General features: G+C 34.2%; 1 protein-coding gene across 1 annotated transcript; it reads right to left on the reverse strand.

The window, feature by feature from the left end:
- Window positions 1-9,977: 9,977 nt before the first annotated feature.
- Window positions 9,978-11,079, reverse strand: LOC122008226 (endochitinase EP3-like). Its single transcript, XM_042563872.1, has 2 exons — window positions 10,623-11,079; window positions 9,978-10,532 (listed from the first exon to the last, which is right to left on the reverse strand). Exons 1-2 carry the CDS (start codon window positions 11,026-11,028, stop codon window positions 10,120-10,122), a joined length of 819 nt encoding a protein of 272 aa, XP_042419806.1. The 5' UTR covers window positions 11,029-11,079; the 3' UTR covers window positions 9,978-10,119.
- Between the last annotated feature and the right edge of the window lie 5,929 nt (window positions 11,080-17,008).

A 17,008-nucleotide genomic window follows, 5' to 3' on the forward strand; every position in this document is an offset into this window, starting at 1 on the left:
GGTAAGTGAGGTAAGTCACTGGAGGGGAGTGACTGTGAGGACGCGTTCCCGGGAAGGGGACATTAGGCGTCGATCCGGCTTAGATCCATTTCGGATATCTAAGTCGAGATCGTGACTAGATTCCGGTCTCGGAAAGACGGAATCTAAGTCATACTCTTGATGCTAATTTTTATTACTTAGCGTATCTGTAAAAATGTGCTAACAAACTGTGCTGCAGGGTTTATTTGCCTCGGACTAACACTGTTTTGCAGGTAGGGAACAGTGAGGGTCCGGGCGCCCGGAATGGCTCCGGGCGCCCGGAAGTCCGGGCGCCTGGAAGGGATCCAGGCGCCCGGAGGCAAATTTTATCCCAGGACGACGTTGACACTTGGAGCATGCTGGTTGGGAGTGTTACGTCACACTCCAGGCGCCCGGAAGGGATCCAGGCGCCCGGAGCAGCATATAAAAGAAGCCCCAGGCAGGAGCTTCAAGAAATCAGTCTTCTGAGAACTCTGAGTCCAATCACTCTGCTGCTCTGCGCTCCAACAAACGTTCACAAAGCTCCAACGACTCACTCCGGCTCTCTTTTTAATTCATTGTTTGTCGGTTAGCTTTGTTTTCTTTCTTTTCATTAGCAATATTTGTACGTAAATTGTAATTATCCGAATTGCTAGTGAATTGCCCAACGAAGGTACTCAAGGAGTACGGGCCTTCGAGTAGGAGTCGTCACAGGCTCCGAACGAAGTAAAAATCAACCGTGTTCATTTCTTTACTTCCTTACTTTTCCGCTGCGTTTTAACTCGAGATTTTCGAATCGATATTCACCCCCCCCCTCTATCGAATATTACGGTCTTACAAGTGGTATCAGAGCGGTACCGCTCTGATTTGGTGCAACCACCAATCAGACAGGGGGTGAAATCATTTTTTAACAATTCCAAACTGATATTATTATCTTTTTGGAAGATTTTTTTTGTTGCATTTAAAATCTAAATTGGTACAACATCAACTTAGAGTTTCTATTTTCTCCCGCACTGCTAATCCAAGACGAAGTCTTGGGATTTTTTTTCCAGTTAATTTAGTGTGTGCAGGATAAGATGTCTCAACAAGAAGGCTTCAGCACAGTACGTCCTCCCCTATTCAACGGGGATGACTTTTCATACTGGAAAAGGAGAATGGAGGTCTACATGAAGATAGACTACGACCAATGGATGAGCGTCACAAGGGCTTACAAAATTCCAGTAGACAACTCTGGGAACATAGTAGACCCTGAAGACTGGACAAATGATATAAAGAAAAAGGCATCAATTGAAAACAAAGCCATCAATACTCTACACTGCGGACTAACACGAGAAGAACTGAACCGAGTCGGACCGCATCAAAACGCTAAGGAGCTTTGGGATAAACTGATCGAGCTGCACGAAGGAACAAGCGATGCGAAGGTAACAAAAAGAGATTTGCTGTTAAATAAAATTTTTAATATAAAAATGCAGGAAGGAGAAACGGCAAGTCAGCTCCACGCGAGGGTCAAAGATATCCTCAACAGTCTCCACGCGATTGGCCACCAAATGGAGAACCGAGACTTAATCAGGTACGCTTTAAATGCTTTTCCGCGAAACAATTTGTGGGCATCAATCGTAGATGCCTACAAAATTTCAAAAAATTTATCTAAATTAAAATTGGATGAACTCTTTTGTGAATTAGAACTGCATGAGCAAACTAACGCCGGGGTCGAGAAAGGTGTAGCTTTATTTGCAGGTTCCTCTAAAGAAAAGAAGAACAAGCCCGAATCTGAAGAAGATTCCGATCAAAACTCTGAAGACGAAGAACACCTGGTGAACCTGGTAAGGAAAATGTTCACCAGGAAAAAGAGAAGCTTCAGCAAACAGGATCTTCAGAAGATCAGTTCGCCAGCCGACTCAAGAAATGTCACATGTTTCGGATGTAACAAAAAGGGGCACTACAAGAACGAATGCCCAAGATTGAAACTTGACAAACCAAAGTCAACAAAGAAGAAAGCCCTCAAAGCAACATGAGACGATTCCTCCTCAGATGAATCGGAAGGAGAAAAGCACCAAAGTCACCTCGCGCTGATGGCTCGCGAAGCTGAAACGGAAGACGAATCAGAGGAATCGGAAGACGGGTCCGAACCCGAATCAAGCCACGAGTCCGCACTCGTTTCCGAAGGTTCCGAAGAGGTATACCTAAACTTAAATCGTAAATTCTTTAGAATTATCTCGTGTTTAAATAAAAAATTAGTTAAATTGGAAAATAAAAATAAATCGCTTCTTGAGGAAAATCAAAACCTCAAGGAACAATTAAAAAATTCGAATCCAACTCAAGATCGAACACTTGAGGAGGAGAATTCATCATTAAAAAATGAAATTAATAAGTTGAAAGAATTGTTGGAAAAATTCACAACAAGATCTAAAAATTTAGATTTAATTCTAAATAACCAAAAGGCATGCTATAATAAAACCGGACTTGGATATAAGTCAAACTCAAACAAAACCTTTAAATCATTATTAACCCAACACAAAGCAACTAAACAAGCTTGGGTCCCGAAAGCGTGCTTAACCACGCAAGTAGGACTTAATCAATTCTATATACCTAAAGATAAAATACATTATATAAACTTGAATAAATCAGATCAAAAACTAAAATATAAATCTAAATTAAAATCAAAATTCAAAACTCAACAAAATTTAGATTATCACCAAGTTGATTATAACTATAAAAAGAATCGACACAAACCCAAAATCTAAATTAATGGCCAATAATTCAGGGGGAGGCTCCAGAATAGCTGGCACCTCCAAAACTAACCTACCCGATAGGGTAACCCAAAACAAACTAACCCGGCAGGGTAATTAGGATTAGTTAAAGAGAGACCAAGTTTAACTTGACTCATGGTACTGGTGAAGTTTTTGGATGATAGTACGTTAGGGAAGGTTGGGCATCGCATGTCTAGAAAGATATGGCTTCGATCTGGTGCATTTGGCCAAGTGGAACTGACCGAAGCTACCCTTAAACGAATCCTAACCAGTTAGACCAAGATTTAGTACTAAGTTCCGTGGATAGGACTATTCGGAAAACCTCGAAAGGTTGGTTACTTCTAATGATGTCCATGTGACTCACCAAGCTTAGAAGTTTATCCGAAGAATGCCTATTTGTGGAAACCAAAGCTAAGTCTGAATCTAACACAAGTTAAAACAAAACTCTGTAATCAAACTAATTTCATCTCACAAAATCATAGGATTCCTTGATTGATAATATAAATCGGGTGAGATGAATAAAACTTAAATTAATTTCAAAATTTTAATTTTAAACTTAAATTAATTTCAAAATTTTAATTTTAAAACTTAAATTAATTTCAAAATTGTAAAACTTAAATTAATTTCAAAATTTCAATTTTAAAACTTAAATTCAAAATTTTAATTTTAAAACTTAAATTAATTTCAATTTTAAACTTAAAAATTAATTTCAAATTTTCAATTTTAAAACTTAAATGAATTTCAAAATTTTAATTTTAAAACTTAAATTAATTTCAAAATTTCAATTTTAAACTTAAAATCTTAATTTTAAAACTTAAATTAATTTCAAAATTTTAATCTTAAAACTTAATTTCAAAACTTTAATTTTAAAACTTAAATTAATTTCAAAATTTTAAAACTTAAATTAATTTAAACTTAAAACTTAACTTCAAACATTTAAAAAAAAAAAAAAAAACCAGGGGCGGGCGCCCCTGGTATTCTCATCGCAGGCGCCCGGAAGGGGTTCCGGGCGCCCCGCCCCAGCAACCCCGGGCGCCCGAAAGGGATCCGGGCGCCCGGAATCCCCTATAAATAAGGGGCAGCAGGCGCCCCCAACCTCTGCCCCACTCATTCTCACTTTTGCCAAGGTTCACTTTGAACCTCAGTGCGAAAGTACTCTAAATCAAAATTTTCTTGCGGTGAAGACGCTGTTGCGATTCAACCGAGGTCGTCAAATCTATATTATTTTTCGATGGCTCCTCGGTAAAACATTCTTCCCCTCTCTAAATTTTTTTTGTCTTCTAAATTTTGTTTAATATTCTTTATATACAGTAGGAAACGAACAAATACTGGTGCTGGACCCTCCAATGCTAGTACAGACCCTAGGTTTCCCACAGACGAACTTAGGATTAAATTTGAGTCCACCAATTATAAGGCCATTAGGACTACCTGCATAGATAGAGCGTTCTTCCTTAGGTCATGTCCCTCTGCTTTAGAGGTTATAGGCCACTATAACTTAAGGAACCTTGTCGAATGTACCAGTCCAATAAACATAAGTCTATGTGCCGAATTTTGCAATAACCTAGTAAAAGTAGACGATTTCACCTATACCACTAGGGCAGCAGGCACTGATATCGTATTTTTCCCTACGACTATCCGAGAGTTTTTAGAGTTGCGTCCATCTACTTGCTCCTTTTTGTGCTATCCTCCGAGGGATCTTCCGTTCGACGATCCCTACTCACATATTACTCTCGATACGATGTATTCGTATTTTTTTGAGGGAGAGAGAGATCCCACTGTGACACAGTTTAGATCAGTAGAACTTAGAGTCCAGGACTACGCTCTTTATAGGGTTGTAGTTCTTTGCATTTTACCACTGACTACTCGGGACATCGCTGTGATGCGCCCATTCCATTCATTCTTACTTTATGCCCTGATTCATAGATTAGAGATTGACATTAGCCTACATATCTTCTCCACCATCATTTACTCAGCCGGATTCGTGACTGACAGTCGAGTCCATATACCATTTGGTCACATTTTGACAGCCTATATGTCCTCGTTGCACATTGATGTCACTAGAGGAGACGTTGCCCATATGACCGAGTTCGATGTTATATCCTCTCGGAACTTTTCCCTAGCCGACATCCACATAGATAGAGATGACGGGACTATGTCTTGGCGGAGGGGGGCACAGCACCAGCCCGATCCAGACGCACAGATGGATGAGTTCATGCTCGCACTATTTCCGGAGGAAGCCGCACCGGCTCCACCACCACCCCCAGCTCGAGCACCACGACACGCTCCCCGCACTCTAGCCGACCGTATGACCGGACTAGAGAGAGCCATGGCGAGTCTCCAGCAGGAGAACTCCGATTTTCATCGGGACATACGGAGAGAGGTTGCCGAGTTACGAGCTGCCGGAGACACCCGACACACTGAGCTGATAGCACTTCTTCGATCCTTGGGATCTGGTCCACCCCCTGCATCATCTCAGTAGCTTTAGTGATGACCTACTTCTGTAGCTACACTACTTGTAAAATATTTTGGATTTATCTAGTGGCACTTCAAACTTACATTGCATATGTTCTATCTTAATAGACTAGGATCTTTCAAAAATACCTTCAAAAATGATTTTACCAACTTATAGGCTAAAATTGCTTGTTTTTCAAACTTTCCATTTTTAGACTTTCAAAAACAGTTTTGGCCTTAGACTAGTTTTACATCTTTAGAAAGCATGTACCCATAGGACTAGTTTTTGAGCATCTCACCAACACCCTAGGGCTACCTTGCTTGTGTTTGACAAACATAGAAAGGGTTGAGATGCATAGGCCAACTGTCTAGACTTAAGATGCTTATTTCAGTGCATCAACATAAGTCTGGACGTTAAATACAATTCAGATATTAATCAGATTAAAGTTCATCAGTCAAGTCAAACACTGACTGATTATAATTAACTTTATCTGACTAACCAGGTGAAAGCTACTATCTTCTGATAGTTAGTTAGTACCTAATTGGTTAGACAGCTGGTTAAAGTTATGTCAGGTTCAGGGGGAGGAATTAATTAAAAATTTTCCTTTATATTAAACATTTTAAATTTTGTTTGAAAAATGTTCTCTTAAATATTTCTTAAACCTACTTTTGAAAACTAACTCTTATAAAACTAAGTTGTTTTTAAGAATTGGGTTTTACTTTTTATTGAAAATTGATTCTGAAAATTAGATTTAACTTAGTTTTGAAAATTGTGAAAATTAGATTTTTCAAAACTTAAGTTTACAAACTAAGCTTCTCAAAATCATTTTCCTTAATTTTGAAAATCAATTTTCAATATCAACTTGCTTAAAATTGTGAAAAAATTTTCAAAATTGTTTGTTTTAAATCACAAACTTTTTATCCTTTTTACTTAGTCTTTGAAAACTTAACTTTTCAAGTATTTTAAACCATGGTTTTGAAACTAGTACTTTTGAACTTTAAAATTTTGATTTTTGAAAATTAGATTTAATTATTTTACTTTATCAAAATTAGTTCTACCAAACTCCTTTGAAAACTAAAAGTAAAGTTCAAAATCAATATTTACAAACTGAAATTTGATTTGCAAAAACTCAAGTGTTAAAAATTATGAAAGTTAGATTTTTTCAAACTTAAATCACTGTCAAAACTTAAGTTTTAAATTAAATCGTTTACAAACTTAGTGTTGAAAAATAAATTTTTCAAACTTAGTTTTGGAATTCTGGTTTTGAAAACTTGTGTTTGAAAATGAAAACTTAACTAGCTTTCTAAAAGCTAAAAGCTAATGCTTTAAACAAATTTTCAAAAGCTTAAACTCCCCCAAGTCAACTTGACTATTTTTTTTGCTGTTAAAAATTATACTTTTATCAATATCTTTGAATTTTTTTTTAACCAAACTTTTTATTACTCTACACTATGCTTGTTTACCCCTGCTTACTTTTTTATGAATGCCAAAGGGGGAGAAGGGTTAGGTGGTTAAGTTAGCTAAACCAATTTGAAAACACAAACTAACTTTAAAACCACACAAATGCATGTTGTTTCATACATATGCTTTCACTAACTTAACCAGGTTGTCATTCCATCAAAAAGGGGGAGATTGTTGGTGCGGGTAGCACTAACGGTCTAACCCAGGTTTTGATGAATGACAAATAGGTTAAGTTAGTTGTGTTGTTGTCTGACACTTTGATCAAGTGTGCAGGAAAAGTCCAGCTAGGTCGACGGGCTGACCGGATAGCTGGCGAGAAGTCCAAGCGGGTCGACGGGCTGACCGGACGCTTGGCGAGAAGTCCAGCTAGGTCGACGGGCTGACCGGATAGCTGGCGAGAAGTCCAAGCGGGTCGACGGGCTGACCGGACGCTTGGCAAGAAGTCCAGACGGGTCGACGGGCTGACCGGACGTCTGGCAGGTAAGTGAGGTAAGTCACTGGAGGGGAGTGACTGCGAGGACGCGTTCCCGGGAAGGGAACATTAGGCGTCGATCCGGCTTAGATCCATTTCGGATATCTAAGTCGAGATCGTGACTAGATTCCGGTCTCGGAAAGACGGAATCTAAGTCATACTTTTGATGTTAAACTTATAAAATGTGCTAACAAACTGTCAGGTTTTATTATTTGCCTCGGACTGTTTTGCGGTAGGGAACAGTGAGGTCCGGGCGCCCGGAATGGCTCCAGGCGCCCGGAGGCAAGTTTTATCCCCAGGACGACGTTGACACTTGGAGCATGCTGGTTGGGAGTGTTACGTCACATTCCAGGCGCCCGGAAGGGATCCAGGCGCCCGGAGCAGCATATAAAAGAAGCCCCAGGCAGGAGCTTCAACACATCAGTCTTCTGAGAACTCTGAGTCCAATCACTCTGCTGCTCTGCGCTCCAACAAACGTTCACAAAGCTCCGACGACTCACTCCGGCTCTCTTTTTAATTCATTGTTTGTCGGTTAGCTTTGTTTTCTTTCTTTTCATTAGCAATATTTGTACGTAAACTGTAATTATCCGAATTGCTAGTGAATTGCCCAACGAAGGTACTCAAGGAGTACGGGCCTTCGAGTAGGAGTCGTCACAGGCTCCGAACGAAGTAAAAATCAACCGTGTTCATTTCTTTACTTCCTTACTTTTCCGCTGCGTTTTAACTCGAGATTTTCGAATCGATATTCACCCCCCCTCTATCGAATCTAACGGTCTTACAGATATCACTATCACATGCCCTGATATTACTTTTGCAGTAAATTGTGTTTGTCAGTTCATTCATACTTCCATTAAACAAAATTGGAAATGTATGAAAAAAATACTTCGTTATCTCAAAGATACTATTCTATATTTCTTCTTTTATATCGTCAATTGTCTCGAGATTTACATGGCTATAGTGATGCAGATTGAGCAAACTCTTCTGAAGACAAACGCTCTACTAATAGATATGTAATATTTGTTGGACTAAATCTTATCTCATGGAATTCAAAAAAATAACCTATAATATATCCTTCTAGCATTGAGACAGAATATACAGATATATCAAATACAATGTTTGAAATTATTTAATTTCAATCATTTCTCTTTGAACTTTATTTTGTATTAAATATTATATTAAAAATTTGGTATGATAATATTGGAGCAACATATCTCACAATAAATCTAATTTTTCATGCTCTTACAAAATATAGGGAAATTAATTTTCATTTTAGTAGAGAGTGTGTGACGACTCAATAATTATCGGTTTATTATATTTTACAGAGGATTAAATTACTACTATCTTTACTAAATTATTATCAAAATAATATTTCAACAATAAACTCAATAGATCACTTTGTCAAGGGATAAAAGAGAATTATTCACTATGATTACGTTAAAATAAAATTATGAACCTATTAATTATTTTTTTATTTATTAATTTATGAGTTGATGAAATCTTATAATATTTTCTGTCTTTATTATTCTGTACAGAGTCATATAATATATTTATAAATTATTCCTTTATAAACAAATTAAAATCATCAACAGGTTTATTATTATATTTTATTTATGTCAAATCTCATTTCCTGCAGGCCCCTCCTGGCACCCGGTGCTGCGGTAGTCGTCACTGGTGCCACACTAGCCAAAGTGGCTGCAGCCGGGGTCGGCGGAGCAGCTGCAGTTTTGGCCGCCCGCCGTCATGATCCCGACGAGGAGTCCGCCGCAAGTTTAGGGTTAGATTCGGGGAGAGCCTTTCGGCGAAAGTGGAAGAAGAGAGGATGGAAATGCGCAAAGATAGTGGAATTTATCGAGCAGAGACGGTGGACGTTGCGCTGCGGCGGCGCGTTGACTATTCAAATGTTGACTAAGGTTCATGGAAAACAAAGGGAAAGGATTTTGGAGTTTTGAGTGGAGAAAAGTACTGGATTAGTTGTTATTTAGCTGGATCGATCCAGCAGATGGATTGATCCAATAAAAGCATCTGAACGCATGAAAGTGTTAATGTATGTTTTTATATTTTTTTAATGAATATGTAACATTAACGTGTTTAAAAATTTGAACATGTTAATACTACCTAAAAAATGTCCATGTCGATATTAATACTTAAAACATTAATATCATTATGGATGTCCTAAGAACTCATGACAATTATGCTTTTCAATTATGTCTCATCGAATCCGGTTCATATGCGTTTTCGATGGTAACGTACAGTTTAAATTTTCTTCTAGAATTACCAGTGTCAAAATTTCGTACTTACATTGGTCAAACACTTATGACAATGAAAGTTTTTGATAATTTAAATATACTAAAGATTATCAAATAATCATATTTAAAATTATTTTATATTGATCAAAATTGTTAAAATAATAACTAAATTACTATAACATAATTAAAATTGATCCAACTTAATCAAAATTGATCAAATATGATTAAAATAATTTTAATCCAGACTGTTATAGGATAAAGTATTTTTATCAAAACAGTTAGAAATATAGAATAGTTAATCAAAATGACTTAGAATAGCTTTGACTAGCGTGGGAATAATTTTTGTCAAAGTTGCTCTGATAACTCCGTGTTGGATCAGTTTTCTTAAAGCTACTCCAACTAAAATTACTAGTTAAACAAAAGTGTTTTTACGATATGAAGTGTTTTTTTAATATATTTTTAAAATGAAGTGCTTATTTTAACATTAACGGAAATAAAAATCACTCTTTTCATTTGTCTTGCTTTCTTTTTAAAAATAAATGTAGATTTGTCAAGGCCAAATTTAGATGTCAGACTCATTAATAGCTTTACTCCGAAAATAAAATAATTCACTTCGAAGCACATTTATTTTTATTTTAGAAGTGAAATACATAGTTTATGTCAACACAATCGACAGTTTATTGCTTACTAGTTTCAGTCTTTGCCGGATCATTTATTATCGCAGTGATCGACTAGCTGTGCTCAGCAAGTGAGATTATTACCGGGGTCAACGCCGAGCTGACGGCAGTAATCCCTGTAGTAGCCGACGCGAGCGTTGACCGTCGCCGTGTTGCGGCCGTTGCACTCCAGGGCACCGTTGATCGCTCGGATGGTGGCGCCGAACCCTTGGCCGGAGGTGATGCTGTTGTGGCAGTTGTTCATCCAGAACCAGAGAGCGGTCCTGAAGGAGATGACGGCGTTGTTTGCCACTGTCTCCGGCGCACGGAGGCCGTCGAAGCCGATCGCCTGGCCGGCGGCGCCGTAGTTGTAGTTCCAGGTCAGTTGGAGGGGGCCGCGGCCGTAGTAGTTGCGGCCGGAGACGCACGGCCAATCAGTGCGGCTCGTGTCGCAGTAGTTTTGCGACGCGCCGTTGATCTCTTCGATGTAGCAGAAGTCTACCGACCGCAAGGAGCAGAGGACAACATTCCGATCATCATCCAGAAATGGAGAGATTTAATATGAAAATTAATTAACAGCAAACTCACGTCCGGTCTCGTGCGTGACGTGGGCGAAGAAAGCGGCGATCTCGCGCCGGGAGTCGGCGGCTGAACCGGTGCGGCCGAACTGGGAGTAGTAGCCGGCGGCGGTCAGGAAAGCGCTGCGGGTGTAGAACCTCCTGCCGGCGCAGCTTCTGGCTGCCTGGTTGATGATGCCGTCGAAGAAGCTCTGCGTCACGATGCCAGCGACGGAAACGCCGTTGTTCGGGGAGGAGTAACAGGGGCCCTGCTGGCATCCGGTGCCGCAGTAGTCGTCGCCGGTGCCGCAGTAGCCAAATCTGCTGCAGCAGAGGTTGGCAGAGCAGCCGCAGTTCTGGGCCGCGGCGGCCGCCATTCCGGCGAAAAGGAGGCAGACGACCAGCAACGGCATTTGGTTAGATTCGGGGATAGGCATTGGTTTGTTTACTAGGAAGGAGAGGGGTGGAAGGAGAGATGATGGAATTGAATGCAGAAGAGAGTGGGTATTTATAGAGAAGTGGAGGTGGACGATCATATTGTATAAATACGTCACAAATAATAAATACATCAAGGAAATTTAGAGCACAGAAACATCAAAAAAAAAAAAAAAAACATAGACTTGGTCAAAATGCCAACTGGCTCTATATATTTTAGATGAATAAGCATTGTCTATAAAAGAATAAATAAAATATTTATAAATTAAGGTAGAATATATATTATAATATATAAATATGTTTCTGCTTGAAAAATATTTGGCATTTTACTGAATTTAGTAAGAAAAATTCAAGATTTCTCATGTATCTAACTTTCGTAATGTCCAAAACACATAGCACATTCTTTAAATACTCCTCTTTCAATTTATTTGAAACTGCTCCTTTTTTTTCAATTTATCCGAATTACTTTATATCAAAATTAATATATTTTTAAAAATATTCTTCATATGTTTGAGATTAGTACATTTTTAAATGGATAGAATAAAAATATAAAAAAAATCTTATGATTATTTCGTGAAAGAAACTATTGAATTTGAATATATGAATATAATTATATTGAGGAGGTTTTCATGATTTCTTTAATTTTAAATGATTCAGAGTTACTATTAATTATTTTTACATAGAGCTAATTGATGACATGAAAAATTAGGAGTGTAAATGAGCCAAGCTCTTCGTGAGCTATTTGAAACTAGATTCGATAAAAGCTCGTTTGAGCTTGTTTAATTAGACTCGTTAAAATAAATAAACCAAGCTCAAGCTTCACAATATTCGGTTCGTTAACTCGTGAACATATTCGTTAAGCTCATGAATCAATTTTTAAATAAAAAAAATAATAATTTTGATATTGAATTTATAAATTTTACATTCTACTCATGAAAATTATAAATTTTAATAAGAATATTATAATTTTTTTAAAATATATAGTTTAGTTTTTAATGAATATTTAAATTTATAATTTATATTTATTAAGCTCGATAAAAACTCAAATAAGCTCGTGAGTCATAAATATATTCGTTAAATAAAGCTCGAGCTCGGTTCGATTATAAACGAGTCAAGTTCAAATATTCAAAAGTTCGACTCGACTCGATTCAATTACATCCCTATCAAAAATAAATGAGAGGTACTTCAGGAACATACTACTTGATTTGTATATTATAAAAATTAGGTACACGAGAAATTTGTTTACATGCAAAATGACTAAAGTATTTATCCGTGGGTGGTGCCCACCTCTATCACCCGCAACTTTGACTCTAAAAACAATATAATTGATTAATTATAATTAATTAGTAGATAAATTACATTTTTAGATTGCAATGTAACTAAAGAAGACTAATTAAAAATGATAAGTTATCCAATTCTAATGATTCAGTTACTTTTTAGGGAAGGAGAGGATAAATTATATAGAAAATCATATTATTATTATTGTTTTGGGATTTATTTATGTATTTATTTTTGGACATATTTATCTTTATTATATAAAAGGGTTGTAATTTTTTTAAAAAAATATATACTCATTTTCAATGTTCTTATTTAAGATCGATTGATTAATATATTGTTCACTTCTCTTTTTTTTTTTAACACCAATTTTGACTTGGAAGATTTATGGATATGGACATAAGATTTAAGCAGCTTTGATTGACAAATAAAAGTCAAAAGAAAATATTATGGATTTGGACATGGGCATAAGATTTATGGATTTGGACAATTTTGATCGACGAATAATATTTAATTGGATTAATACTAATTAGTAGGTTCTTCAATTTTTATTCTTACAAAATATTAAAGATTAGAGAAAAATGAATTTAAATTTTAGCCTTTCAATCATTAATGTCATAGATTATGTATGACAATGGTTATTACATTGCAAGGAATATGGTCACGATTTTGATGATAGCAAAATATGATTATATTCATTTTACGAGATTAACTCATAGATGCCCGTCAAATAATTAAAGGTGGACGGAATTTTTTATAGGTACATCTGTAAGGAATGACCACAATCTTCCAGAAATTAGAGATCATGGAGGGACCATGTAAGGATTGTGGACTATGTTTGTCTTTACAACTAATAATCGCATGCGCATGAACGATAATGGTCAGCAGTGGACTTCAATTATTTTCAGTCATCACCATACCTCTATGCTTTTTCCTTCTAAAATTAGTATTCTTTCTTTTTTTATACATCTTAATTACATTTTGGTGAAACAGTGTATTTAGAAATAATATTTAGCGGCCGATTATAAGTTGATCATATGATTTATCTATTTTTATATAATTTGAAAACGGACCATGAAGACATCTACAATTGGTTATGATATCTTATTTTAGGTATTTACTCAAAATTGTTCCATCAAATCTCGTTCATCTTTTTTTTTTCATTGTATAGAATTGTTTGTTTGACAGTTCGGATCCTCTGTCACAGTAATCGAGGTCAACAATTTCTACTTGAATTGAAGAAATCAAGTTCCTTCGGTGCATATTTTCCACCGTACGTAACGTAGGGTTTGGGTCATGTTCGTGGAATTGGTTATAATGTCAAAAGTTTGGTTCTACGTGAATTGGCAAAACCAAATTGGAATGCTTAGTCAAATAACCTTATCGTTCCGTGACTAATTAGATAGATCACATCATTCAGTCAAGGAACAAGATCCAGTGAGGAGATATATAGACTTATATTTCTCATAAGAAGTAAGACGTGAAAATATAGTAGTCGTTTTAATAATTTTTAGATCTTCGACATAGAGGGAAGGAAAAAGAGAAAACATAAATTTAACATATAAATATAAAATACATACAGGGAGTACTATAGCGGAAAAATCTATTAAAGCCTACCATGGTCATAGATTATAAAATTTTATGAATTTGAAATTCTTTAAATCTATTTATATACAGGGAAATGATAAATTCAAAATTAAATTAAAATATTGTAATAGAGAGGGATGAATATTATATCCCAATCTCTAAATCCTAAATTCCAAATCTCTAAAAAAAATTAATATTAGATGTTCACGGGTGCTCAAATAAGCCGTGCAATATAATATTTCCGTTGTAATAGATTGCTAAATTTTAAAAAGTAAGTGATAATTAAGGTCGGCTCAGGGCATAGGCTATTAAAGCCTATGCCTAGCCCTTAATACCTATTATATTAGGGCTCACCAAATTATATATATATTAATTTAAAAATATATTAGTTTTGATATTAAATATTTTAAATTATGGTTAGAATAAATTTTAGTTAATATTTATTTTTATTTATAATTTTAATTTTTTATTAGCCAAATTATAGTTGATCAATAATTTTTAATTTTTTAGATTTAACTAATAATTTTTTATTTTTTATAAAGTAAAGTTAAATTTAATTGTTTTTATTTTTTTACCTGTGTTAGATTTGATTGATAATTTTAATTTTTAAATTTTAAAGTCAAATTTGATTGATAATTTTTTTTATTAAAACTTGAATCATAATTTTTAATTTTTTACTGATAAAAATTTAATTTAATACTAAAAATTAAGCTTGGTAAATAAATTAAAAATACTTATTGGTTATACTTAATTGATATTTTTTTTATAAAAATACTTTGAAAAGTCAAAAATATATTTAATATTACACTATTATTTCTCTCTAAATTTTATTTTCTTTCTTTTTTTTCTCTATTATCATTTTTATACTGTTATTATTGTATCCTTGCAACAAATTATTATGCACATTTTTTTAATAATTTACCATCAATGTTTATTAACTAAATATTTTTGACTAAATAAATTTAATTTATAATTTATCGAAGTTAAAATTAATAAAAAGACAGCTTGATTCACGAAGGTCTTGCCAATATATGATCCTAGAAAAGAGTTTATTGTATGTAGTACCTATATCTACTACTTAAATATATTACATCTAAGTCACATAATAATAATTTTTACTGTTGTGTCAAAGTTAAAATTAATTAATAATATTTTTAAAAGTAGTAATTAAAATGATATTAATAGTATTATAATAATTTAATTTATTACTCTCGAATTAGTTAACATAAAATATTTTTTATTTTTTAATTTTACTAATAAAGAAGTAATAGCAAGATAAAGTTATTGCTATGCTTAGGGCATCAAGAACAGTTAAGATGCCCTGGTGATATTACACGCGAAAAGATACGTGATTATATACCGAACAAAGAAACACCGTTAGCTAGAAAACATTTTAAAGAACAGAAAAAATATACGTGATTATATATATAGAACAAAAGCGAGAAGGAACATATATAGGTTTGCGTCACGTTCGTGAGGGATGGAATCAAGAATTTTAACTACGGGATAAAAGATATATATTTTACGCTGAGGGATGGACAGCTGTGTCGCTATCTCTCATTCATTATCTTCCATTTTGTATACTCCTATATTTTTTACATTAAAAAATTGAGGGAAAAGGCTGACACCATCGCCCCTTCCTAGGCTCCTTACCTTAGGTAGTTACGTAGCAATCGCGTGTTGAAATGTACAAGTAATCCAACATTCTAGATATCATGATGTAAAATATATAATAGGAGAAAATTGATATGCAATCCTATTGATAAATAAATTTTTACATGTAATTTTTATCTATAAAAATTTTTATTTTCACTCTCTAATTAAACATATTTATTTAATTATCCATGATACTTTTAGGTATAAAAAATCCAAAAAGTAGTATAATTACTCTTAAATTCGATTTCTTTTTCACCTTAATTGGATGAAAAATATACTATATTTTTTTAAAATGATACTCAATTAGATGAAAAATATACTAGATTTTCTTTAAATAGTAAATGATGTTTAATTTATGAGGAATTATATTAAGCAGAAAAAAGTCGTGCAAAATTTAATAGAAAATATACTCAACTCTAGTTTAATGTGCTGAATTTAATAGGAATTATACTCATTTTTAGACTATTTGTACCGAAAAAAATATGAGGGTTAATTTTGATAGAAAAATATAGTCGATTATAGTATAAAGTATTAGATTCTAGTGTAAAGTGCTGAATTTAACCGAAATTATATTTATTTTTAGACTTTTTATACCTAAAAAATCTGAGGGGCAATTTAGGTAACAATATTTGCATGAGGGAGTTGAAACAAGTAATACTTTGAATGAAGGGAGTGGAAACAAATTTTTTTATGATTGGGGACTACATGTAAAGTTGTAATTGTAATTAGGGATTTTTCTCTACTTTACCCATATAATAACCACGAGGCATTGATATCTATTTTTTTATAGGGGTATAAATGAACCAAGCTGCTCGTGAGCTATTCGAAAATCGATTCGATAAAAGCTCATTTGAGCCCGTTAAGATAAACAAATCAAGCTCAAACTTCACAATACTCGGCTTGTTAGCTCGTGAATACGTACGTTAAGCTTATGAATTAACTTTTAAATAAAAATAATAATAATTTTGATATTGAATTTATAGATTTTACACTCTACTTATGAAAAATATAGACAAATATATTAAATTTATTTATTAGAATAAAATTATAAATTTTAATAAGAATATTATAATTTTATCTAAATATATAATTTAGTTTTTAATGAATATTTAAATTTATAATTTATATTTATTAACCTCGTTTAGGCTCGATAAAAGTTCGAATAAAGTCATGAGCGATGAATATATTCGATAAATAATGCTCGAGCTCGGCTCAATCATAAATAAATCAAACTTAAATATACAAGAGTTCCTTTTAGTCATCACCACCCCTTCTCAATTTTTTTAACATCTTAATCAAATTTCGGTGAAACATGTTAGATAATTATTATTATCTACTAAATAATTGATCTTAAAATTTTAAAAAAATATTAAAACTAAAGTAACTTCAAAATTACTAATCAAATATAACTCATTTATATATACTAATAATTATTATTTATAATGAATGTAAATATTATTATGT

Source organism: Zingiber officinale, chromosome 8A (genome assembly GCF_018446385.1).
Source record: "Zingiber officinale cultivar Zhangliang chromosome 8A, Zo_v1.1, whole genome shotgun sequence".
In the NCBI taxonomy this organism is placed as follows: domain Eukaryota; kingdom Viridiplantae; phylum Streptophyta; class Magnoliopsida; order Zingiberales; family Zingiberaceae; genus Zingiber; species Zingiber officinale.